Source organism: Sphaerodactylus townsendi, linkage group LG17 (assembly GCF_021028975.2).
Source record: "Sphaerodactylus townsendi isolate TG3544 linkage group LG17, MPM_Stown_v2.3, whole genome shotgun sequence".
Lineage (NCBI taxonomy): Eukaryota > Metazoa > Chordata > Lepidosauria > Squamata > Sphaerodactylidae > Sphaerodactylus > Sphaerodactylus townsendi.
The window spans coordinates 17,565,481-17,591,938 of NC_059441.1; the positions used below are offsets into that span (position 1 = coordinate 17,565,481).

Consider the following 26,458-nt stretch of genomic DNA (forward strand, 5'->3'; position numbering starts at 1 on the left):
TCTGCCTCTTGTCACTCGGGAATGGTGGGGGCATTATAGAAACAAAAAAATCAACAAATTAGGGCTACTCTTTTGGATTATCTGGCCATGCTACTTCTAAAAGAGACTTTCCAGCTTCTGAGGAGAAGGTTGGTTTGACCAGGAACGCCAGACCCTATTCGAAAAGGCTTCCAGGCCCTGCTCTCCTTTAGCTCTAGGCATCACCTACACTGGCAGGTAATAAGGGGCTCAATACCTCGCACCCAGATAACCGCGTGTCGCTCCAGTTCATTGTGAGGAGCAATGATGCTATCTCGCTGCAATGCCCTTCCTTCCATCAGCCGCATCGACAGGGAGATACATTAAAACCCCTTACCACCTAAGGCTATGCATATGCAATGGGAACTGTGTAGACTCTATAGATCATATTCTACTTTATTGTCCACTTTACACAGGACCTAGAGTCAAACACCTGTCACCTCTGCTACTCAAAAAAGAGTATGCATCTGACTTGCAAAAGATCACCTTTCTGTTGGACAGCTCCAGTAGTGATGCAAACGATGCAGTCACCAAATTTTTGGACCTGTATATAAAACAACGCTTTAGGAGCAGATCCTGAACATCAGCCTTCTCTACCTGTCCATTTATTTTAGCTTCCCTCTATTGGGTTAAGTGGATCTATGTATATAATGTTGTAATGCCATTAAAGGTTCTTTGTTTGTTTGTTTGTCGACGAAGAATTTAAAGTCCAGATCCCACACTATGAATGTGGTACATCATACTGGTCATTGACTGTAAATAAATTATTCAGATTCACAATTGTGGTACATCCTGTACGTGGTTTGGATTGAGGATTAGGGAATCAGCTAAAACAGATGTAACATTGTTAGGGCAGTGGGAATGATCTGAAAGCATCTTCACCACAGCAGATGAATTACCTTTATAACTCCTGGAGCTCTGCCAAAAAAATTTTGTCTATTTCTAGTTTTGAGACAGACAGAAAGCAATTTTGTGGACAGCGCCGATTGGATAGTGCCTGTGGCGTTGCCAGTGTACCTCCTTCTGGGAACCCTTTTGCGCCTCTATTTTAAATGAATGGGGAGGACTCAAGGCAAAAGATGAGCAATCATACACATGCCATTGAAAAACTAAAGCTGGACAATGCATGTCACATGAGGACTGGGGCAATACTGGTCACTGAAGGCTCTGATTGCTAGAATATACATCTGTAAAATAAGCTGCTCTGTCCGAATTGCACCTCAAAAGAGCACACTGTGATTGCTCTTTAAATGTTTTCTCTCTTCTGTGTTTCATACCTTTCTTCTTCATACCTATTCAAAGTAATCAGTCACACGTTGTGTGGCAGGGAGCGCTCACCTTCATCACTACGGTCCCTCTGATGACGTGAGAAATCGTCCCATAATCAAAATCATCCTTCAACTCAAAGTCAAAGTATTCTTTGCTGGGCGAAATCGCTTTTAACAACTTTAAGATGTTGTTGGAATAAAGGCTGGTGGCTTGGGTAGCCATGCGACTTGGCAGGTCCGTGTAACCAATGTGCACCACGCCCTGGAGAAAGAGGAAGCAAAAGAACGAGACGTAACACCTTTTGCATATGTTATTTTGGAACCTGGCGGTGCATCCGGCGAGGCATGGCGCATCTTTCGCATAAGTTAATACGAGCCTGTGCCTAAATGCAGATGTGCTTACCAGTCTTCGCTTCACAAGTTATGGGGTTACTTTAAAAAAGAAATGAACAGCTTACTCCATGCTCAGTGAAGAAGGATTTGCTTTTGACAGAGAGCCAGTGGGAGAGCAAGCAAGGAGGCCAGTGGGGGAATCAGCTCTAACACCATATGGTGCTTATTTTGAGAGTTAAGAAGCAAAAAAAAGGCATTTTAAAGTTGGGGTGGGGGACACCTCTTGGTCACCGACTGCTATCACGGATACAGAGCGTGCTTCTCAGATTAAGGATGCTTCAATTAACCCTGAAAAACAAATTACTGTTTTAGATAGCTTTGTTTGCAATGTTTTTTTTGTAAACAAAGACGTCTGGAAAGGAGGAAAGGTGATAAATATTCCCTTCTCGTCATTTCGTATGGTACAAGAAAACCGTCCAAACAAACCCCGAGGGTTTCGATTTCTTAAAGGAGCTGTGCACGTTCTGGCTTTAAATGACGCACCTTAAAAACTCAGTAGATTTACTGATATAATAAATCACTAGCAAAATGCTTCTCTTTGAGATGGGTGGAATCTACAGATAATTTGTAAGGTCCCACTGAAACACAATGTGCACTTTGTGAATAAAGATCTTCATGGGGATAGGGCCTCTGTTGTCAAAGGTTAAGCGCCTGTCAGGGGTGGAGAACAGGATTCGAATTCCTCTGCAATACCACTTCAATATGTAACATATTATGCCCCTCACAGCCCCAGCCGGTCACCTGGAGTAAATAAAGATAAATCAAATCAAATAAGTCATAGCCAATTCACAGACAGTCCAGCATCAGCCATAGCCTCACATCTGCATAGTTCTGTTTCTAGGTCAGTGGTGGCGAACCTATGGCACGGGTGCCAGAGGTGGCACTCAGAGCCCTCTCTGTGGGCTCTGTGGGCCCCCACCCCACCCCCACATCTAGGCTGGCCTGGGCCGCTGGGCTCAATTATTAGCATTAAACCTAAGACCTAGTTTTGGGGAAGCAGTGTAGGTAACCCTGTTAAGCACTGTTAAACCCCACTGATTTTCATGCGAAGAACTAAAGTGCGATCTGGGAGTAAGCTCAGTTCCTGGCAATAGGGCTTGCTTCTGAGTAAACCCTCCTAAGGCCGTGATTCACCCGTTGGAAGAGTTGCACGGTTGCTTCAAAGCAAAGCCACCGACTACCACCAAGCTTACTCCTGAGTAGCGCACGCCTCGGAGCCAACTGTTTTTTCTAAACTAAAACCTCAGTATTCAGGTTAAATTGCCGTGTTGGCACTTTGCGATAAATAAGTGGGTTCTGGGTTGCAGTTTGGGCACTCGGTCTCGAAAAGGTTCGCCATCACTGTTCTAGGTCATGGGACAGTGCAACAAAATGTTGGCTTTTGTACATGTATAGAGGAGACTACATTCTAGCAACCATCATTCATAGTCCATCAGTTCCATCTTATCTCATGTGATTTTTTTAAAATCAAAGAACCTGGATCCTACCACAATAGGGGGGGGGGGGAACCCACTTATTCCCTGAGAAGGATGTACAATTGGTTACAGACATCCTGCTATTAGATTTACTGTTTATGATGAGTGTTGAGTACATTAAAAAAAATGCAGAAGCACAATGGATAATCTGGCTGTTGTGGGATTTCTGGGTTGTGCGGTTTTTGCTCCTAACGTTTCGTCCGCATCTGCGGTTGGCATCTTTAGAGGCATGTCGTGGTACGACATCTTGCTGTGACATGTCTCTGTCACTGGACACTGGGCAAAATGTTAGGAGCAAAAACGGCCAGACCATGAACCACATGACCTGGAAAACCCACAACCGCCAGTTGATTCCAGCCTTTGACAATATAATGGATGATCCCTGGGAGATAGCATCGTCAGGAGGCAGCGCATCAAAGTCACTTGCTGGTGGGCAGGGGAAACGGCAGATTACAAGAAACAACCGGTGACCAAGATTACTACTACATTTTCAAAAGGACACAATTGAATAATTCAAAGCAGCCAACAATTCTGGAGATGGCCTGTCACTCGCATGAGGGTAGGGACACTGAGGGAGAGCAGAGTCTTAGTAATCGCCACAAAGACCCTGAGTCGTGTCTCAGTTAGACCACTGCTGCATCCCACCAGTAGAACACGTAGTACCAACTGAGAAACTGACCAGCTGCCCTAAGAGATCCGGGAAAAACTGTGAAAAGGCCTGCCCTAAGCTATTAAAAACACTTTTATTTCAAATGGTTGTCGCCTGTGTGGCTTAGCTTCATTTCTAGTATTCTTCTTAGTCCATGTTCTGTTCGCAGGACAGAACAAAACTTGGCAACATGCCGTGGGGGAGGGGGAAGGAATAGATTTCAGGCATCTGAGACACCATCCACAGTTCAATATAGGAAGGGCGCTTTGAAGACCTTCTGCTTCATACGTCCACTTAATTTCTCACCTTGGGTCGCTCCCCACTTACCTCTTCGTGTGCAACTCCGCAGCGTCCCCGCGCCGAAAAGCCTCCGCGGCTTATGACCACGGAGACTATTTGCTCCCCACTCATTTGCCATTAAGGAGCTAACGCGGGCAGCCAAGAACGGGAGTTTCATGGGAATAGAGGCAATGAAGTGTTTTCATTGGCTGGCACAGGTGTGCGTCATGGAGGGAGGGCGGGCCTCCATTTTCATTGGCTGGGACGAGGTCGTTTTTGATAGGCTCGGATGTCTGCACGTCATCAGAAACGCGCTGGAAGCTTTGGAAGCATTTGTTTGAGACGTCTGCACATGCTGATCGTCAGCAGTTAAAAAAATAAAGTGAAAATCAGTTCTGTTACGCCACCGAACACTACTCGTCTGGTCGCCTGGTCTGCAGCACCTCGCTTTCGTGTGAATGGTCGCTAGGAGAATCTAAATTAAGCCAGAATCTTGCAGCGTAATAAACCGCGAACAAAGGGAACACATATCGTCCACGTCACGTTGTGCACCATCGCCTTCCAACGCTCTTCATATGGCTGGCGGCTTCATATTCTGCAAGACCACTGACGGCGTGATCGCCTCTCTCCCAAACAAAATATTGGAGGATTCTTTCCCCTGATTGGCCGGAAAGCTCTGCGCCCCAGCGAATCAACCGCTAAGCGCCATCTTCCGGGTTCCCCTACTCACCCCACCACACAATTTCCCGCCAAGCCTTCGGGTTTTGGGAAACTACATGACTTGCCCTGTTTTGAAGAGCAGATTTGACGCGCGCCAGGGAGGAGGAAGAGCGGCAATTTCTGCGCAGCCACGCAGTGGACGCTGGGGATGTGGGGAACGTCCTGGCTCCCCGCGTCTGAACAAGAGAAAACCCCGCGGCTAATGGTGAGTGGGGAGCGACCCCTTGACAACTTCCACGGACTACTCATACCCTTCGCTTGACACCGCTATAATGAAGCCACAGTGTCCCCTAGTGACTTCAGATAACATTGTTAAGCTCCGAGAAGTCGGAGAAGGGGAAAACAGAGGTCAGGAAAGTCACTTAATTTTTCTAAGGCTGAATACAAAAATATGTTAACATATCTTCAGTGCTAGGAACTAAATAAAATAAGATATAAAGTTTAGTTTTTAAGTTTAAAAAAGGGACTCCTTTAACTGGAAATTGTTTATGTTTCTTTTTTTTTTCTGTTTTTATGTTTTTTTGGGGTTTTTTTCTCTTATTTATTTTTAAGCTGATGATTTTGATATATATGGTGGAAGATGATCTGCAAGGTGTTTTGGATTATTATGTTAAGGTATATCTGTACTGTTAAGTTATAAATGTCGTGTACCATTTAATTTGAAATAAAATTTAATTTTAAAATGTTCCCCCACCCCACCCCACCCCAGGAAGCATATGGCTGTGCAAAAATATATCCTGGCAGGACTCTCAGGACACATTGGGCTTTCAAACACAGACACCACCACCCCCAACACACATATAAAAGATATGGAAAAAGCTTTTTTTAAAAAAGAGAGTGAGAGAGAGAGAGAGAGAGAGAGAGAGAGAGAGAGAGAGAGAGAGAGAGAGAGAGAGAGAGAGAGAGAAAGAGAAAAAGAGAGAAAGAGAGAAAGAAAGAAAGAAAGAGAGAAAGAAAGAAAGAAAGAAAGAAAGAAAGAAAGAAAGAAAGAAAGAAAGAAAGAAAGAAAGAAAGAAAGAAAATGCAACCCCTGGACCAGGAGTCTGCAACCTGTGGCTCTCCAGATGTTCATGGACTACAATTCCATGGGAATTGTAGTCCATGAACATCTGGAGAGCCGCAGGTTGCAGACCCCTGAGATCTTCTCAAATTATCTTCTCAAATTTTCTTCTCAAATTATCTTTCCTCTCACATGGCTCCCAGCTCTGCTCCAGAAAATGCCAGGACATTCTTTGGTAGTGTCTAGGGAAGATAGAAGTTCAAGAGAATGTGGTATCACTTCCAGATGACAACCCAAGAATTTCCCTAATCACTATGGTTTTTACCATAAAGATTGGTGAAAATCAATGTCACTGCCCCAAGGCCCCATTTTTCTTCTCAAATTATCAAAGGTGGGGAACTGAGAGAAGAGGTAGACGTTTATCCGATATCATTGGGAAAATGGTCGGTTTACTCCCAAAACTTCATATTCTTCTTCTCAAAAAATAGCCTGGGTGATCCAAGGAAGGGTATGTGGATCTGATATCACAGAGACACTAGGAAGGAGTTTAAGGTATTTCAGTACTATTGAAAAAGGTGATTTTTGTTGCCACTTCTGTTTACATTACTATTGATTGCCCAGCATTCAGTGTTATGTATCTTTATTGTATTATAAACAATTTTGAATTTTTTGAGTTATGGGTGTCTAACATTATAACTTCTTCCCAGAAAATCTACTTTAATCTCTGAAATGAAAAAGGTCCAGGATCTGGATGAGTATCTGGATTTTCCAGTATCTGGATGAGAGACCATTTGTGTACTACAAGGATGAAGGTCTGAACATCTTGAATAAAAGAAAAAGACGACACCTTATATTCTGGAGCATCGAAATTACTATGGTAGTCTTTGTACAAACCTTGTGAACGTGAAGTTCGTTCGGACGGGTGGTTTCCACATTGCCCCCTGCCTCGGCAGCCAGATCTACAATGACCGAGCCTTCCTTCATGGACTCCACCATATTTTGGGTTATCAAAATGGGAGCCTTTTTTCCTAGAGCGCATTGCAAAAGAAAAGAAACCAAATACTGGCTTTCTCATCTCCTCCACAGCTTTATATGACACAGGTTATCTTACAAAGATGCAACAAAAACGCAAGATTTGAGATGAATGAAAATGGGGAAACAGGGAAGCTAAGAGCTACACCTTGCTTTAAAAACACCTTCCATGTGTGACGTTACAGTCTCCCTTTAAATAAGAACTTGTTTTCAGGAATGGCAAGGTACTTAAAGGGGTTAAAACAAACAAAACTTATTCAGCTTGTGGGTGGATCCTTCTCTGCCAGACTGATTCCCACAGCCACGATATCACAGTTTCTGCTCCTTCCACAAATTGGCAGGGAAGACTGTAGCCTTTACAGCTCTGGCCCCTGCCTGGTGGAACGCTCTCCCACCAGCTGTCCGGGCCCTGCGGGATCTTGCTGAGTTCCGCAGGGCCTGCAAGACGGAGCTGTTCCACCGGGCTTTTGGGGAGCCTAGCCGTTGATTGGGGCCCCCTCCCTCTCCTCTTCTTTTATAACATCTAGCGGATCCTACTGCCCTCCCCTAGGGGTTTTGGGGGGAGTTGACAGCAGGTGCCATCTTATATTAATGTAATTTTAATAATGTAGTATTTTAATGGGGTAGGGTTTATTTTTATTAGAGCCGTACTAATTTATATTTACTGGTTTTTAACTTGATATTGTGCTCTACTTACATGTTGTTCACCGCCCTGAGCCCTCGGGGGAGGGCGGTCTATAAACCCAATAAATAATAATAATAATAATGAGGAAATATGGAACCCTACTACCCAATGAAGAAGGCTGGGGAGTAATCTCATCTGCCACCATTCCTTTCTTTCTTTATATTCAGTGGCAGGGTAAGGTGGCCAGAATTAGGAACAATGCAAACAAAGACTTCATACAATGGACTAATAGTGGTAACACGCAGTGGCGTATCGACAGAAAATGGAGCCAGGGGCAAGAATTGAGTTTCCCCTTCCCCGGACGACCCCTGGGGCGAGGAGAGGGGCTGTTGGTCAGCAAAGGCCAGGAGCCTGTGGGACCCACTGTCCCGACTTGCTCTGCTGCCCGGCGGGGCCACCACCCAGAAGGCATGTGGACAGGGCAGCGGTACGGTTGGCCCTGCAGCATCCTCAGGGCAACTAGCCCGACATGCTATCCACAGAAGGGTGGGACCTTCCTTCCCCAGAGAGTGCTGGCAACATAGGACCCAGGGGGAGAAGGAGGGGTCTGGGGGCAATTTTCTGCCCCAATGTGACTAGGTGGGTGCTGGCCGGGGACATTTGCCCCCATTTGTCCCCCTGGGCGTTACGCCCCTGTTAACGGGTCACAGCTGAGAGAACCCTGCTGTCTCTTTAACACCTTTGGGTCTTTGATTACTAAAGGTTTTTTCCATACTCTTTGCACAAGTATTCACAGAAGGAGAGACAAGCAGTCTGAGTCCCTCTTGCTGTTTCCCTGTATGAAGTGACCGATTTCTCAGAAGTCTGGCACAAAACGAAACCCTGGCTCCTCTCCCTGGTACGTTCTGCCTCTTGTCTCTCCGAGGCTGGGCTTTGGAGGATGCCGCATCAACCCCTCTTCTTATGTTTCTCCAAACCCAGCGCAAAGTGAGAGAACAGCCCCTTCTTCCAAGTTCTCCGCGCACGATAAAGAACTTGGGAAAGGGGAAAGCTCCTGCTGTGCTGCTCAGCATGATAAAAAAGTACCTCCCCACCCAAGATCCCTATCGTTCTCAGGACGGGACAGTGGATTCTTCTGCTGGGATCAAGGGCAGGGCAGTTTCTGTGAGCAAGGGAACGCAGAGACTCCATCTTAGGATTGCATTCTGCAGTTCTTATAAAGTTGTACAATACCTGGAATAAGGGCAGTGCTAATAAGAATATCCACCTCTTTACACTGTTTGGCAAATAATGCCATTTCTGCCTCGATAAACTCTTTGGACATCTCCTTTGCATACCCGCCAACACCTTCGCCTCCTTCAGCAATGTCGACTTCTAACGGTTCTGCGCCGAGGGATTTAAACTGTTCCAAAGCAGGGGGCCTGCAAACAAAATTCAGAGAAAACTGGACGTTTCCCAGGCCACAGATAGTTGCTGACACCAACAATACACACTTTGTACGATATGATATAAAGTTTAATGTTTGCGGCCAAAGGCCATTACAATCTGCCACATAAAACTAAGTCATAAATGGTAACATTAAAACAGTCTGAGCAAAAACAAAAATGCTAGTCATAAAATACATCAAATGCCCTCATTAAGTACAATTTTAGCTTGAATTTTCTTGGCTGCTAGGGCCAAAAAGTGACACTCTGCAGGAAACAACTGCCAGGAAAGGGTTAATTGTACCTGACAGATCTGCCTTCATTAGAACGGAATATTTATAAGACATCTCATCTTGCTCAGGTCAGACTATAAGAAGTTCGTTAGGCAGAAAAGGTCAGACCATGCTAAACTACAGTGGGAGGAACTAGAATTGACAGTAAGTGAAAAGAGGGAGGCGCTTTCTGGGGAACTCATAAGGGGGCGGGGGGCCACGCCATGCAGTGTACCACCACACAAGGGCAGCCGGTTGAAAAAGCAGACTGGTGGGAACTACACTTCCCAGGAGACCTTGTGAGCCCCACTCCCCCGGAGAGGCCTCTGCAGGAGTTGGGGCTCACAAGGGCCCCTTCTGCACACGCAAAATAATGCGTTTTCAAACCACTTTCACAACTGTTTGCAAGTGGATTTTGCCGTTCCGCACAGCTTCAAAGAGCACTGAAAGCAGTTTGAAAGTGCATTCTTCTGCATGTGCGGAAGGAGCCAAGGTCTCTTGGGAAGTGTAGTTCCCACTAGGCTGCTTTTGCAGCCGGCTAACGAAGGTAAGTGGGGGGCAGGGGAAGGGGTGGGGTGGGGTGGGGGTGCAAGGGGCAGGTGCCAATTTGCCCCAGGTGCCATTTCTCCCCCTACGACTCTGGGGGAACTCGTTTCTTTTGGGTCAGGAAGCCTCCTCCTTTGCTGGTTCTTGGCAAAGGACTGGCATGCCCACTATAGCCAGGTATTTGGGATTTCTTACATTCTGAAGTATGCGTATCAGGACAATACACACTTCGTCCTCTTTGATCTGAGATTGCAAATGCCTTAACAGTCCAGGTGCTCGGGAGCAACAGCCGCAGAAGGCCATTGCTTTCACCTCCTGAATGCGAGCTCCCAATGGCACCTGGTGGGCCACTGCGAGTAGCAGAGAGCTGGACTAGATGGACTCTGGTCTGATCCAGCAGGCTTGTTCTTATGTTCTTATGTTCGTAATAAGTTACAGAGGGGTGACTTTGTCAGCTTTTAATAGCAAAAAACAAAAAAATAATCCAGGTTAATGGATTCATTGTCCTATATCCGTGGTGGCGAACCTTTGGCACTCCAGATGTTATGGACTACAATTCCCATCAGCCCCTGCTAGCATGGTCAATTGGCCATGCTGGCAGGGGCGGATGGGAATTGTAGTCCATAACATCTGGAGTGCCAAAGGTTCGTCACCACTGTCCTATATGTTTGGGGGGACTTCTGCCCTATGGACTTTCTTCTAGTGTCTGAGTCCCTAACTCCAGAAAAGTTTATGTAAGAGTAAATCTGCTCGTCCAGAATGAGTTACAAGAACTCCATTTGGTTACACACTTTGTAACGTATTTGCAGATTGTAGATTTAATTTTAACAAATCCATCTGAAAGGATGTCAAAATTATATTCCATTGCCTTTTTGGTTAATGTTCTTGAGTGAATAACCTCGCAGTTGGGAAAAGGAACAAAGGAAATTCAAAAAGGAGACATAAAATCAAAGAAAAAGAGGAGGAGAAAGACAGACATAAAATAATTGAGGAAAGAAGAGATCAGAGAATCAGGTTATGAGTCCAGAGTAGCTATGCAAAAAAAAAGATTGTGTTTATGGTTAAATATCATTCTTTACAGATTGTGGATAACACTAAATGACTTTGAAAGTGGTTTTATGCGGGGAAATCATATTTAATCCAGATGGAGATGTAATTTGAACTTTTCCAAACAACTGGTAACTTTGCGAGTGATTTTGAGAAACTGGAATAACTATCCTTTCCCTGACTATAGTTCCATGGTTTTAATGACAGCACAATCAAAAATCAACAGCTGACGTTTTACTGATATGGAGATGCAACAGAAGAAGCAGGGGAATTGCATTTCTGTTCATTTCTGCAATAGATGCACCTGTCAGAGACAATGTAAAAGCACCTATTTTTTAAAAAAAAACCTCGCAAGCAATCCCTATGGGACTGTGAAAGTGCTTCATAACATAACCATCTTATTGTCAAGAATACAGTTCTCCAGTGAAAAACCCTTCCAGATATGAGACATCATAGAAGGGAACACAGAATTGGGAAGCAAGTCATTCTCTCCTGCCCCACATCACTGGCCAGAAGATCAAGGCCACTGAGAGGCTAAACATTCCAGAAAGGGGAGGAAGGCAGGGGTGTAACGAGGCAAACTGTAGCCCTGGGCAAAACCAGAGTTGGATGCCCACCCCATGGGCAGCCACTTCACCACGACCAAAAAAATTTATTTGCACCAGGTCATTGGTGCCTGTAGGGGGTACATTTTTAGACATATCACCACCAAAATTTCAGTGTATTATCAGGAGACTGCCCTAATGATACCCCCAATGTTTGGTCCAGTTTGGTTCAGGGGGGGCAAAGTTATGGACCCTCAAAGGTGTACCCCATCTCCTATTAGCTCCCATTGGAAACAATGGAAGATGGGGCACCCCCTTTGGGAGTCCATAACTTTGGACTCCCTGAACCAAACCTCACCAAATTTGGGGGGTAGCATAAGGACAGTCTCCTGATGATACGCTGAAATTTTGGTGCCGCTAGCCTAAAAACTGCACCCCCTGCACACCAAAAACTGAAAACCACTAAAAATACCCAAAAACGAACCCTGCATTTTTGGTGCCCCCCACAAGGTGATGCCCTGGGCAGCTGCCCACCTTGCCCAATGGGCATTACGCCCCTGGAGGAAGGCCATGGCTGTAGCTATCAGGTTGGGAGTGAACAACTGCAGATATCTCGCTTCCCTTCTCCCTACCAACAAGGAACTCTAGTCCAGTTGCTTTCAGGATGTACTTACACGTTACACTTTTTCCAGCTCTGCCCCAGGTCCTGTACCACCAGACCCGCGCTGGAAATTCCATGTTTTGGAAATTGATGGGGTACACAAAAGTTCCCCCAACAGGCCAAATACTGCTCCCTCGTGGCTATTTCAGGTTGGAAGAACAGTCTGGGGATGCATCAGTGTATGTGGCATTGAGCACATTAGGGAATAACTCAGGACATGGGAAGGCAGAGTGAGGGCGTAACTATGGGGTTATATCCTCACTCTGCCTTCAGCAGAGACAGAGAGTTCAGGAGTTTCAAGCAGATTTGTTAACACTTTTCCATGCTACTCCTTGCCTGACTCTCAATTCTTCTAACCCACTTCAAAACATGGTGGCAGCGGTGGGATTGAAATGGGAGGGAGGCAAAAGCACTCTCTTCCCCCCCCCCCCCAAACCATGGCCCTGATCCAAATCAAGGCACAAATAAATTCCCACTGTGGAACTTGTAAGTACACATCTGACTGATGGTCCCTATGATGGGCATACAAACTCAATCTCCAGACTGGACATCTGACCCTTGATTTAGTTTTAGATGGGTTCAGATTCAGAATGAGCTGCAAATATGGAGGTTATCATACCTGGTATCAAATCCTCGGACAATGGCTCCCATCGATTTGGCTGCTCCGGCTGCGGCCAAGCCAGCAACACCACCTCCAATTATCAGAATCTAGAAGGAAAGGAAGAACAAAAATGTAGGAGCAAAATTCACCACATCAATAAATGTGAAATTTATTGCTACAGGATGCGGTGGTGGCCTCAATAGCTTTGAAAGAGATTGGACAAAAGCTGGGAAAATAGGGTAGCCCTAGTGGCCAACCAGAAACTTGTGGGGTCAGAGCTAGCATGCTAATAATATTAGTTACTGGAAACAATATCAAGGGGAAAGACAACCTCTGCGCCCTACGTGTAGTTCTTCTAATAGCAACAGGTTGGCCTCTATGGGGAAAAAGAATGTTGGCTTAGAACGAGCTTCGATTTTATACCCCACTTTTCTCTACTGAAAGGAGTTTCAAAGTGGCTTATAAAGGTCTGAACAAGAATTTTTATAGGTTTATACAAGAACCTAACCCTAACCCTTCCTCTCCCTACAACAGCCACCTTGTGAGGTAGGTGGGGCTGAACTGTAACTAGCCCAGGGTTAGGGTTAGGTTCTTGTATAACCCTAAACCTAACCCTAACCCTCAACAGGCTTCAGGTGGAAAAGTAGGGAAACAAACCCAGTTCTCCAGATTAGAGTCCACTGCTGTCAACCACGACACCACACTGGCTCTCAACAGCTTAAACATTCACTCCAAGGTAAACCATGCTATGACACTGACCTTTGCTGGAGGAACCTTTCCAGCAGCTGTAATTTGCCCGGTGAAAAACCGTCCAAAATGATTGGCTGCTAGTACTACAGCTTTGTACCTAGAAGAATGGGTGGGGGGGAGATAAAACAGAGAAAGCCAAAAAGTCCACATTGGCTCATCATAATGTAGTGGGAATAGTTGCTCCAAACATACAGAAAGCAATCAGAGGGAGAATTAATAGGCAACCCAAGAAAACAAACAACGGCTATACTGCAACTCCAGCAAATAAATTGACCTAATGAAAAAATACAATCGGCTGTCTTAACAATTTATATCAATGCTTATAACATGCTTTCAAGGGCCTAATAGAAGACAATTGTGTGGGAGGGAGGAATGAAGGCAGACATACGAGGGATGCAGCATAAGGTGGAGAATGAAATGTTTCTTGTGGTCCTGTTAACGTGGGCAGGTGTGAAGAATGGAGGTCATCTTAACATGAAAGTCTTCCTTCTGGTTCGTTTGGTAAGTCTGACACAGTGGACCAGTTCAAATGGTTCAAATGCAGCAATGAAAGCTAAGAGCAAAGAGTATTGGATCCTCATCCAATGACTGAACAACGAAGTGGGGAAAAAATAAATCCAGAAATGGTGACAAACATCCCCCGTATATCCATAAAAAGTGTGTATCTCTCCCACCAATCACATTACCACCTCTTGGTAATCACACAATCACACACAACCAATCACTACACAGCATCTAGGCTAGATGGCATGATTTCCCCTTCCACAATCAGTACTTTTTAAATCCACCTCACTGACCATATGTGAACCCCATCCAAAGTGTGGAAATAACATTAGGACAAGCAAGTATCAGAGCTACAGTGAATGTGTTTGATTCCCTGACTCTTCCAACATTATACTTCAGTATAATATTTCCATTCCTACAGTGTGGATGGAGAAAAAACAGACAAGAGTTTTGTACCTTAAAAGAATCGTTGGCAGAGTAACTAACACATCAAAGGAGTCCAGCCTGATTAAAGTGCAGACAGTCCTTTACTGAGGAACTAACACACTTGATAGTGAAGAGGAGAGGAAAAGACCATTAACTTACTACATCACTAGCTGAGAGACACACTAAGTGTGGAACTTCTGAGAACATAAGAAAGAGCCTGCTGGATCAGACCAGAGTCCACCTAGTCCAGCACTCCGCTACTCGCAGTGGCCCACCAGATGCCTTTGGGAGCTCACATGCAGGAGGTGAAAGCAATGGCCTTCTGCTGCTGCTGCTGCTGCTCCTGAGAACCTGGTCTGCTAAGGCATTTGCAATCTCAGATCAAGGAGGATCAAGATTGGGAGCCATAGATGGACTTCTCCTCCATAAATCTGTCCAAGCCCCTTTTAAAGCTATCCAGGTTAGTGGCCATCACCACCTCCTGGGGCAGCATATTCCAAACACCAATCACATGTTGCGTGAAGAAGTGTTTCCTTCTGTTAGTCCTAATTCTTCCCCCCAGCATTTTCAATGAATGCCCCCTGGTTCTAGTATTGTGAGAAAGAGAGAAAAATTTCTCTCTGTCAACATTTTCTACCCCATGCATAATTTTATAGACTTCAATCATATCCCCCCTCAGCCCTCTCCTCTCCAAACGAAAGAGTCCCAAACGCTGCAGCCTCTCCTCATAAGGAAGGTGCTCCAGTCCCTCAATCATCCTCGTTGCCAAGGTTCTTCTTTTGCATTTCTTTTTTTTTCTATCTTCTTCGAGTATCCTTTTTTGAGATGTGGGCGTAGGCCAGAGACTGAACACAGTTGCTCCAAGTGTGAGTCTAGCATCTCACTGCTTTATACAAGGGCATGAGAAGCAGGAGTAGCAACCTGGAGAGTGACAAGGAACAGAACACAATGCCATTCCACGTCTTATATCTCTCTCCATCCTCTGAAGTTCTATTTCCTCTAGGGCAGGGGACTGCAACCTGTGGCTCTCCAGATGTTCATGGACTACAAATTCCATCAGCCCCCTGCCAGCATGGCTAATTGTTGTTCATGTTGGTGAGGGAGCCAATTGGCCATGCTGACAGGGGCTGATGGGAATTTTAGTCCATGAACATCTGGAGAGCCGCAGGTTGCAGGCCCCTGCTCTAGGGAAATTGACCTCTCTAGACCCCACCTTGATAACCTTATTTGTGATGAAGAACTAAACCATAATTTTTTATGACTCTAAGCTTTAAAAATATACAGAAAGGACGGTGTCCCGTTCCAGTAAGAAGATACATGCATGCAAGAAAGAAAGAAAATGGGGCAAGCAGGAAGAACATGAAAATCTTTTTCCTAATTTGATTTGAGAGGTCAGGCCAGCATATCTAAGGCTGATTGGATCTGCTTGGCAGCCTTTACACTGGGTCTGTTCCAGTTCTTTGAACAGAGAACATGAAGTTTAAATCTTGTGTTAAGTAACATGAGGGGAGGGAGAAGGATACATTCTGGAAAAAAACGTTAAGGAAATCCACAGCCATGGATGCTGCCCAACTATTCCCAACGTAAACATTCTTTTGAAAGCCAAATGCGGCTTTTTTCCACTTCACTTTACACTGAGTTTACATGATCACTAATTAGTAAGGGATTCCCCGTCGAAGAATCGTTACAGCTGTGCTTGCGTTAACTCTGCTTACAACATGGGACAAAAGAGGCTACGGAACTAGAAGGTGGCAACGAGGAAACATTGCTGGGTCCCTGCCAGTCGTTTGATGATGTCACTATGACAACGTTATGGCTGCTGAGAAGTACTGGGGCTCTCAAACAAAGACTTTGGCAGCAAGGTCAAGTGCCTTCTTCCCGGTATCAGTGTGGAAGCTCAAGGAAGCTATTGAACCAATTTCAATTGCTCTGCAGCTCCACCATGGGACATGGTTAGAAGATGGCACTTCTACTACTAGAGCCATATTAACCAATGGCTGGGCCCCTAGGCTTTCAGGTACTTCAGGACAAGCTGGAATGGGTCCAGAGGAGGGCAACCAAAATGGTAAAAGGTCTGGAAACCATGCCCTATGAAGAGAGACTTAGGGAGCTGGGTATGTTAAGAGGTGACATGGTAGCCATGTTTAGATATTTGAAGGGATGCCATGTTGGTGAGGGAGCAAGCTTGTTTTCTGCTGCTCCAGAGACTAGGACCAGGAGTAATGGGTTCAAGGTGAAGGAGAAACGATCTGACAGTAAGGGCTGTTCGACAGTGGAATGCACTACCTCGGAGTGTGGTGGAGTCTCCTTCTTTGGAGGTTTTTAAAGAGAGGCTGGATGGCCATCTGTCAGGAGTGCTTTGATTTTGTGTTCCTGCATTGCAGGGGGTTGGACTTGGTGGCCCTTGGAGTCTCTTCCAACTCTACGATTCTATTATTCGGGGGCCCGTCCAGCACTTCAATCTTTCATCCCACTACAGCTGACAGCCTGACCTGGTACAGTCGGTGGCCTTGGGCCAGTCACACACCCTCACACCCTGGCAAGTATTTGGGTGGGAGAACCACTGACTTAGAGAGAGACTGGATTGTGAATAGACTTTGACTTTGTACAGATGACAAGAAGAGGTGCTTGAGAAAGAGGTCTGATACTAACAATGGTACAGTTAATATTGGGTGATTTCTACAGTGAAACTTTTATGTAATTTTCTCTTTGTGCAAATGTAAAGCATGTGGAATTCCTTTTTCAAATGGTAACTCCCCCCCCCCCCGAACCTTTCAAATAGGGTGGGGGATGTTAAACAAATAAAAAAGGGGGGACGTTGCATGCAAAGCTACTTCAGCTTCTAGGGTTTGATGACATAAGTATTCAGGAATCCCCATCACAGAGTCACGAGATGACAATTTCTAATGCTTCTAATGCAGCAGAGAAGCCAGGGTGTTTCAACAGCACTCACTTCTGGATTTCCACAAATTGTTCACAATTAAACCTGTGGAACCTTCAGCTCTGTAACAACTCTGCAAAACAGAACTAACAAGCCTGCTGTTTTCACATTGTAATTTTTACCCTGAAGCAAGGAGAAGCGAGCCAACAGCCTCCAGTTAATGCCACAGGCACTTGACACCTTCGTTTTGTCTTCATTCCCAATTCACCTTTTGCATGTACACAACTATGTGAAATCCAGTCTCATACACACTAGTGAAGTTCTGCGACAGTGCTGGCAAAATGTGGACAGTCCCAGTTGATAAATTTATTGGTTAAAGATACTATTGAACTGATGCTGCGCAATGCAGGGGCGTACATGGCGTATCCTATGTCCCTGGGCTTATGTCAATCCGTCATGGGGGGGGGGGGGGCACCTGGCACCGGCCGGGTCTCCATGCCAGGCCTCTCCTGGAGCAGGTGTTGCCCCTGGCACCATTTCCCCTGGTATACCTCTGGTCAGAGGTGGGATCCAGCAGGTTCTCACAGGTTCCTGAGAGTAGGTTACTAATTATTTGTGTGTGCAAAGAGGGGGTTACTAATTGGTGATTTTGCCATGTGATTTTTGCCTTAGTTACGCCCCTCCTCTCAGCAGTAGCGCGCAGAACTTGAAGCAGTCTAGCAGGAGGTGCACCGGCGTGCGTGGCATCCTGCGCCTGCGTGCATTCGTTTCCCGCCCAAGGACCGGCGCAGCGGCTGCGTCCTTGCCACAGCCCCGCCCATGAATGTCCCACCCCCAGAATGCCCAGCCATGCCCCTGCCATGCCCCGCCCAGCCCCATTGGCACTACGCCGCAGTTTGAATCCCACCACCATGGGAACCTGTACCTAAAATGTTTGGATCCCACCACTGCCTCTGGTGCAATGTTACTCTATCTCGATATCTTTCAATTTTTTTGAGCTGGTCTATGACTTTATTTTAATAAACTGAACGGAACTGTTACTGACATGTTTCACATCTTCTAACCAAATTCTAAGGCTCATTCCGCACATGCAGAATAATGCACTTTCAAACTGCTTTCAGTGCTCTTTGAAGCTGTGCGGAATAGCAAAATCCACTTGCAAACAGTTGTGAAAGTGGTTTGAAAACGCATTATTTTGCGTGTGCGGAAGGGGCCTAAATGACCTGGAATTGGCAACCCTAATTATTGCAGGAACCCTTATCTGGACATTAAAGCACTAGAAAGAAAGCCCTTGTAGAAATGAAAACCTTTTCAACTGATGCCCTGTGTCAGTTGATCTCAATTGTGTCTTGAGAAGATCTTTCTTCTGATATCCAAGGTGTTTCTGAACCAGGCCTCTAGCAACTCAGTTTAAACCACCTTTACTCAAAGCAACTGATTTCAATGGGACTTATTCCAAATAAGTACGTGTAAGATTAAAGCCTCGATATCAAATGGGCTATATCACTGGCGAAAATGACTTTGAGGGTCAGTCACTGCCATTCAGGAATAAACACACTTTGAATCAATTCGCATTTGGAAATGATTTCAAAGTTACAGGGGTTTTTCTAAAAAACACACACACACACACAACCAAACTGGTTTAAATGCTACACCAATTATGTTCAGAGGCTGCATCTTGAAACAGTTTAGAATCCACTCTGCTTCATAACCATCCAAATCAATTTGGTCAAGATAGCGAGCCAGACTTGCCAGTTCTGGCACTCGAATCTTGGGAACCGAATATCTGGGAGGATGTTAATCTCTCTTGCCTCAGTGCTCCAGTGATAAAAAGAAGTTTTATCTATCGTGCAGTCGGTCCAAGTTTCTGGAAATCCTGCTTCCCAGCTCATTATAGCATTCCACTGAACAAATCCATCTTCTCATGCTTTTTGGCTGACCTTTAGCATCTTTGAGAGTACAAATCGCTAGCGTAGTGGTCCCCAACGGGTAATTGGTACCTACAAACAAGCCAGCTAGTGCCCACTGGCTTTTTCCATAACCCTTTGTTTCCAAAAGCAAAGAGGGAATCCTGGCTTTCCTTCACTTTCTTGAGCTAAGGGGTGCCTCTACAGTTGCCAGTTCCAGGTTGGGAAATACATGGAGATTTTAGGAGTGGAGCCTGAGGAGGTCGATATTTGAGGGCGTGGGGGGACGACTTCAGTGGGATATAATGCCATAGAGTTCACCTTCTTGAGCAGTCACTGATCTCTGTTGCCTGGAGATCAGTTGTAATGGAAGAAAAAGAAGAAGAAGGAGGAGGAGGAGGAGGAGGAGGAGGAGGAGGAGAAAAAGGAGGAGGAGGAGGAGGAGGAGAAGAAGGAGGAGAAGAAAAAGAAGGGAGGAGGAGTTTGGATTTATATCCCCCCTTTCTCTCCTGTAAGGAGACTCAAAGGGGCTGACAATCTCCTTTCCCTCCCACCCCCCCCCACAACAAACATCCTGTGAGGTGGGTGGGGCTGAAAGAACTCCAAAGAACTATGACTTGCCCAAGGTCACCCAGCTGGCGTGTGTTGGAGTGCACAAGCTAATCTAGTTCACCAGAAAAGCCTCCACAGCTCAAGTGGCAGAGCAGGGAGTCAAACACGGTTCTTCCAGATTAGAGTGAACCTGCTTTTAACCATTACACCACGCTGGATAATAGTGGGAGATCTCCAGCCACCACCTGTATGTTGGCAACTCTAGTTACTTTAGAACAGCCTGGAAGAATGACATCACCACTGAGTCTGCAGGGAGCATCCACTCAAAAACAGCTGCCCCAATTGTAGTAGGATGCTTGACTTGGAGCTGGCTATTGTTTCATAGAACTTTCCAAGGTTTTGTGTGAAGGGACTGATCCTCTTTGGTCGTCATTTTGCGATTAATCCCAATACAGTCCTTTGGGAGTAATTTTGTTGTGGTTTCCCCTAACTTTTCCAAAATTACAAAAAGGACCCACAAGTTCAATGAGAAGAGGTTAGTAGTAAAGTGTGTCTCTCCCCTCAGGCAATGCTGATAAGCTGATCATTTCAGCTCTAAAGAATTAAAAGGAGTACAATTGTATTTGATTAACAGAGGTCCCTTCCACACATCCACCTTCAAAGAACTTTGCAGCTGGATTCTACTGTGCGGAATAGCAAAATCCACTTGCAAACAATTGTGGAAGTGGATTAAAAGTGCATTATTCTGCATGTGCGGAAGGGGCCTCCGTTAATCAGATACAATCACTTTTCTCTAGACTTTTGCTCTTGCAAAACAGGAACCCACTGAGAAGTGTTAAGGTAGGGTCGCATGGCAGCAAACTTTTCAAAGAAAAACCTACGATGGTAATAATTGTTCTAGACATTATACGGTGAATTCTCACCCAGCAATGTTGGCCATCGAGCTTAAGGCGTCGTATCCTTGAGCAATCGTGACTCGGGGTACTTGGTCCATGGCCAAGACAGTGGCTTCACGCTGAGCAAGCTTGTCCAGGAGATCTGGATTCTGCGCTGGATAGATGAAGCTCACAAGCGTTGCCCTCTTTTTCAACAGGGCTGCTTCGTGTACTCCCAATGCTTCATTGAAGACCGGAGGTCTGACCTTGTTGGAGATAACAAACACTGCATTTCACTGCTTCATGTGTCTCTTTTCCCCAGCTATTTAAATGCACTCCTTTGCATCTAAACTAGGGCTCTGTGACCTGTAGCTTTCGAGCACAGGTGTCAAACTCGCGGCACTCCAAATGTTATGGACTACAGTTCCCATCATCCCCTGCCATGATTATGCTGGCAGGGGATGATGGGAACTGTAGTCCATAACATCTGGAGGGCCGCAAGTTTGACACCTGTGCTTTAGAGCAGACCTGGGCATTATACGGCCCGGGGGCCACATCCGGCCCGCCGGATGACCTTGACTGGCCTCCCTGCCGTGCTTGGGAGTGAGGCGCCTTTGAAAGCCCCGCAGAAGCCGGTTGCCTTGGCTGCTGGCTTCATGGCTTTCAAAAAAGCCTCGCCCCCTACTGCCTTTTAGTAACGGCCCTCCACAATATTTTCTGTTTCTTATGCAGCCCCATGGAAAAAATAATTGCCCACCCCTGCTTTAGAGCAAGATATGGCTCAGTAGGGCTCTTCACCAAGATATGGCTCTTCACCAAGATATGGCTCTTCACCAAGATATGGCTCAGATATGGCTCTTCACCAAGAAATAAAGAACTATTTTAAGTGGGGTGCTGTGTGGTTTCCGGGCTGTATGGCCGTGTTCTAGCAGCATTCTCTCCTGACGTTTCGCCTGCATCTGTGGCTGGCATCTTCAGAGGATCTGAATCAGAGGATCTGGGGGGGGGGGGGGGTGGGGGGGGGGGGGGGTGGGGGGGGGGGGGGGTGGGGGGGGGGGGGGGTGGGGGGGGGGGGGGGTGGGGGGGGGGGGGGGTGGGGGGGGGGGGGGGTGGGGGGGGGGGGGGGTGGGGGGGGGGGGGGGTGGGGGGGGGGGGGGGTGGGGGGGGGGGGGGGTGGGGGGGGGGGGGGGTGGGGGGGGGGGGGGGTGGGGGGGGGGGGGGGTGGGGGGGGGGGGGGGTGGGGGGGGGGGGGGGTGGGGGGGGGGGGGGGTGGGGGGGGGGGGGGGTGGGGGGGGGGGGGGGTGGGGGGGGGGGGGGGTGGGGGGGGGGGGGGGTGGGGGGGGGGGGGGGTGGGGGGGGGGGGGGGTGGGGGGGGGGGGGGGTGGGGGGGGGGGGGGGTGGGGGGGGGGGGGGGTGGGGGGGGGGGGGGGTGGGGGGGGGGGGGGGTGGGGGGGGGGGGGGGTGGGGGGGGGGGGGGGTGGGGGGGGGGGGGGGTGGGGGGGGGGGGGGGTGGGGGGGGGGGGGGGTGGGGGGGGGGGGGGGTGGGGGGGGGGGGGGGTGGGGGGGGGGGGGGGTGGGGGGGGGGGGGGGTGGGGGGGGGGGGGGGTGGGGGGGGGGGGGGGTGGGGGGGGGGGGGGGTGGGGGGGGGGGGGGGTGGGGGGGGGGGGGGGTGGGGGGGGGGGGGGGTGGGGGGGGGGGGGGGTGGGGGGGGGGGGGGGTGGGGGGGGGGGGGGGTGGGGGGGGGGGGGGGTGGGGGGGGGGGGGGGTGGGGGGGGGGGGGGGTGGGGGGGGGGGGGGGTGGGGGGGGGGGGGGGTGGGGGGGGGGGGGGGTGGGGGGGGGGGGGGGTGGGGGGGGGGGGGGGTGGGGGGGGGGGGGGGTGGGGGGGGGGGGGGGTGGGGGGGGGGGGGGGTGGGGGGGGGGGGGGGTGGGGGGGGGGGGGGGTGGGGGGGGGGGGGGGTGGGGGGGGGGGGGGGTGGGGGGGGGGGGGGGTGGGGGGGGGGGGGGGTGGGGGGGGGGGGGGGTGGGGGGGGGGGGGGGTGGGGGGGGGGGGGGGTGGGGGGGGGGGGGGGTGGGGGGGGGGGGGGGTGGGGGGGGGGGGGGGTGGGGGGGGGGGGGGGTGGGGGGGGGGGGGGGTGGGGGGGGGGGGGGGTGGGGGGGGGGGGGGGTGGGGGGGGGGGGGGGTGGGGGGGGGGGGGGGTGGGGGGGGGGGGGGGTGGGGGGGGGGGGGGGTGGGGGGGGGGGGGGGTGGGGGGGGGGGGGGGTGGGGGGGGGGGGGGGTGGGGGGGGGGGGGGGTGGGGGGGGGGGGGGGTGGGGGGGGGGGGGGGTGGGGGGGGGGGGGGGTGGGGGGGGGGGGGGGTGGGGGGGGGGGGGGGTGGGGGGGGGGGGGGGTGGGGGGGGGGGGGGGTGGGGGGGGGGGGGGGTGGGGGGGGGGGGGGGTGGGGGGGGGGGGGGGTGGGGGGGGGGGGGGGTGGGGGGGGGGGGGGGTGGGGGGGGGGGGGGGTGGGGGGGGGGGGGGGTGGGGGGGGGGGGGGGTGGGGGGGGGGGGGGGTGGGGGGGGGGGGGGGTGGGGGGGGGGGGGGGTGGGGGGGGGGGGGGGTGGGGGGGGGGGGGGGTGGGGGGGGGGGGGGGTGGGGGGGGGGGGGGGTGGGGGGGGGGGGGGGTGGGGGGGGGGGGGGGTGGGGGGGGGGGGGGGTGGGGGGGGGGGGGGGTGGGGGGGGGGGGGGGTGGGGGGGGGGGGGGGTGGGGGGGGGGGGGGGTGGGGGGGGGGGGGGGTGGGGGGGGGGGGGGGTGGGGGGGGGGGGGGGTGGGGGGGGGGGGGGGTGGGGGGGGGGGGGGGTGGGGGGGGGGGGGGGTGGGGGGGGGGGGGGGTGGGGGGGGGGGGGGGTGGGGGGGGGGGGGGGTGGGGGGGGGGGGGGGTGGGGGGGGGGGGGGGTGGGGGGGGGGGGGGGTGGGGGGGGGGGGGGGTGGGGGGGGGGGGGGGTGGGGGGGGGGGGGGGTGGGGGGGGGGGGGGGTGGGGGGGGGGGGGGGTGGGGGGGGGGGGGGGTGGGGGGGGGGGGGGGTGGGGGGGGGGGGGGGTGGGGGGGGGGGGGGGTGGGGGGGGGGGGGGGTGGGGGGGGGGGGGGGTGGGGGGGGGGGGGGGTGGGGGGGGGGGGGGGTGGGGGGGGGGGGGGGTGGGGGGGGGGGGGGGTGGGGGGGGGGGGGGGTGGGGGGGGGGGGGGGTGGGGGGGGGGGGGGGTGGGGGGGGGGGGGGGTGGGGGGGGGGGGGGGTGGGGGGGGGGGGGGGTGGGGGGGGGGGGGGGTGGGGGGGGGGGGGGGTGGGGGGGGGGGGGGGTGGGGGGGGGGGGGGGTGGGGGGGGGGGGGGGTGGGGGGGGGGGGGGGTGGGGGGGGGGGGGGGTGGGGGGGGGGGGGGGTGGGGGGGGGGGGGGGTGGGGGGGGGGGGGGGTGGGGGGGGGGGGGGGTGGGGGGGGGGGGGGGTGGGGGGGGGGGGGGGTGGGGGGGGGGGGGGGTGGGGGGGGGGGGGGGTGGGGGGGGGGGGGGGTGGGGGGGGGGGGGGGTGGGGGGGGGGGGGGGTGGGGGGGGGGGGGGGTGGGGGGGGGGGGGGGTGGGGGGGGGGGGGGGTGGGGGGGGGGGGGGGTGGGGGGGGGGGGGGGTGGGGGGGGGGGGGGGTGGGGGGGGGGGGGGGTGGGGGGGGGGGGGGGTGGGGGGGGGGGGGGGTGGGGGGGGGGGGGGGTGGGGGGGGGGGGGGGTGGGGGGGGGGGGGGGTGGGGGGGGGGGGGGGTGGGGGGGGGGGGGGGTGGGGGGGGGGGGGGGTGGGGGGGGGGGGGGGTGGGGGGGGGGGGGGGTGGGGGGGGGGGGGGGTGGGGGGGGGGGGGGGTGGGGGGGGGGGGGGGTGGGGGGGGGGGGGGGTGGGGGGGGGGGGGGGTGGGGGGGGGGGGGGGTGGGGGGGGGGGGGGGTGGGGGGGGGGGGGGGTGGGGGGGGGGGGGGGTGGGGGGGGGGGGGGGTGGGGGGGGGGGGGGGTGGGGGGGGGGGGGGGTGGGGGGGGGGGGGGGTGGGGGGGGGGGGGGGTGGGGGGGGGGGGGGGTGGGGGGGGGGGGGGGTGGGGGGGGGGGGGGGTGGGGGGGGGGGGGGGTGGGGGGGGGGGGGGGTGGGGGGGGGGGGGGGTGGGGGGGGGGGGGGGTGGGGGGGGGGGGGGGTGGGGGGGGGGGGGGGTGGGGGGGGGGGGGGGTGGGGGGGGGGGGGGGTGGGGGGGGGGGGGGGTGGGGGGGGGGGGGGGTGGGGGGGGGGGGGGGTGGGGGGGGGGGGGGGTGGGGGGGGGGGGGGGTGGGGGGGGGGGGGGGTGGGGGGGGGGGGGGGTGGGGGGGGGGGGGGGTGGGGGGGGGGGGGGGTGGGGGGGGGGGGGGGTGGGGGGGGGGGGGGGTGGGGGGGGGGGGGGGTGGGGGGGGGGGGGGGTGGGGGGGGGGGGGGGTGGGGGGGGGGGGGGGTGGGGGGGGGGGGGGGTGGGGGGGGGGGGGGGTGGGGGGGGGGGGGGGTGGGGGGGGGGGGGGGTGGGGGGGGGGGGGGGTGGGGGGGGGGGGGGGTGGGGGGGGGGGGGGGTGGGGGGGGGGGGGGGTGGGGGGGGGGGGGGGTGGGGGGGGGGGGGGGTGGGGGGGGGGGGGGGTGGGGGGGGGGGGGGGTGGGGGGGGGGGGGGGTGGGGGGGGGGGGGGGTGGGGGGGGGGGGGGGTGGGGGGGGGGGGGGGTGGGGGGGGGGGGGGGTGGGGGGGGGGGGGGGTGGGGGGGGGGGGGGGTGGGGGGGGGGGGGGGTGGGGGGGGGGGGGGGTGGGGGGGGGGGGGGGTGGGGGGGGGGGGGGGTGGGGGGGGGGGGGGGTGGGGGGGGGGGGGGGTGGGGGGGGGGGGGGGTGGGGGGGGGGGGGGGTGGGGGGGGGGGGGGGTGGGGGGGGGGGGGGGTGGGGGGGGGGGGGGGTGGGGGGGGGGGGGGGTGGGGGGGGGGGGGGGTGGGGGGGGGGGGGGGTGGGGGGGGGGGGGGGTGGGGGGGGGGGGGGGTGGGGGGGGGGGGGGGTGGGGGGGGGGGGGGGTGGGGGGGGGGGGGGGTGGGGGGGGGGGGGGGTGGGGGGGGGGGGGGGTGGGGGGGGGGGGGGGTGGGGGGGGGGGGGGGTGGGGGGGGGGGGGGGTGGGGGGGGGGGGGGGTGGGGGGGGGGGGGGGTGGGGGGGGGGGGGGGTGGGGGGGGGGGGGGGTGGGGGGGGGGGGGGGTGGGGGGGGGGGGGGGTGGGGGGGGGGGGGGGTGGGGGGGGGGGGGGGTGGGGGGGGGGGGGGGTGGGGGGGGGGGGGGGTGGGGGGGGGGGGGGGTGGGGGGGGGGGGGGGTGGGGGGGGGGGGGGGTGGGGGGGGGGGGGGGTGGGGGGGGGGGGGGGTGGGGGGGGGGGGGGGTGGGGGGGGGGGGGGGTGGGGGGGGGGGGGGGTGGGGGGGGGGGGGGGTGGGGGGGGGGGGGGGTGGGGGGGGGGGGGGGTGGGGGGGGGGGGGGGTGGGGGGGGGGGGGGGTGGGGGGGGGGGGGGGTGGGGGGGGGGGGGGGTGGGGGGGGGGGGGGGTGGGGGGGGGGGGGGGTGGGGGGGGGGGGGGGTGGGGGGGGGGGGGGGTGGGGGGGGGGGGGGGTGGGGGGGGGGGGGGGTGGGGGGGGGGGGGGGTGGGGGGGGGGGGGGGTGGGGGGGGGGGGGGGTGGGGGGGGGGGGGGGTGGGGGGGGGGGGGGGTGGGGGGGGGGGGGGGTGGGGGGGGGGGGGGGTGGGGGGGGGGGGGGGTGGGGGGGGGGGGGGGTGGGGGGGGGGGGGGGTGGGGGGGGGGGGGGGTGGGGGGGGGGGGGGGTGGGGGGGGGGGGGGGTGGGGGGGGGGGGGGGTGGGGGGGGGGGGGGGTGGGGGGGGGGGGGGGTGGGGGGGGGGGGGGGTGGGGGGGGGGGGGGGTGGGGGGGGGGGGGGGTGGGGGGGGGGGGGGGTGGGGGGGGGGGGGGGTG

At 54.8% G+C, this 26,458-nt stretch overlaps 2 protein-coding genes across 2 annotated transcripts in view; both read right to left on the bottom strand.

Moving 5' to 3' along the window:
* LOC125446196 (NAD(P) transhydrogenase, mitochondrial-like) overlaps window positions 1-21,108 on the bottom strand; it is a 42,184-nt gene extending 21,076 nt beyond the window's left edge. The window contains 7 exon segments of the mRNA XM_048519751.1: window positions 1,357-1,548; window positions 6,697-6,830; window positions 8,693-8,880; window positions 12,574-12,662; window positions 13,315-13,402; window positions 20,499-20,716; window positions 21,091-21,108. Coding sequence (XP_048375708.1) covers window positions 1,357-1,548; window positions 6,697-6,830; window positions 8,693-8,880; window positions 12,574-12,662; window positions 13,315-13,402; window positions 20,499-20,716; window positions 21,091-21,108 — 927 coding nt within the window.
* A 123-nt stretch (window positions 21,109-21,231) lies between these two features.
* ATP8B4 (ATPase phospholipid transporting 8B4 (putative)) overlaps window positions 21,232-26,458 on the bottom strand; it is a 90,687-nt gene continuing 85,460 nt past the window's right edge. Inside the window, exon 25 of the mRNA XM_048519752.1 lies at window positions 21,232-21,305. Within this exon, the coding sequence (XP_048375709.1) occupies window positions 21,232-21,305 (74 nt within the window). The remainder of the gene's footprint in view (window positions 21,306-26,458) is intronic.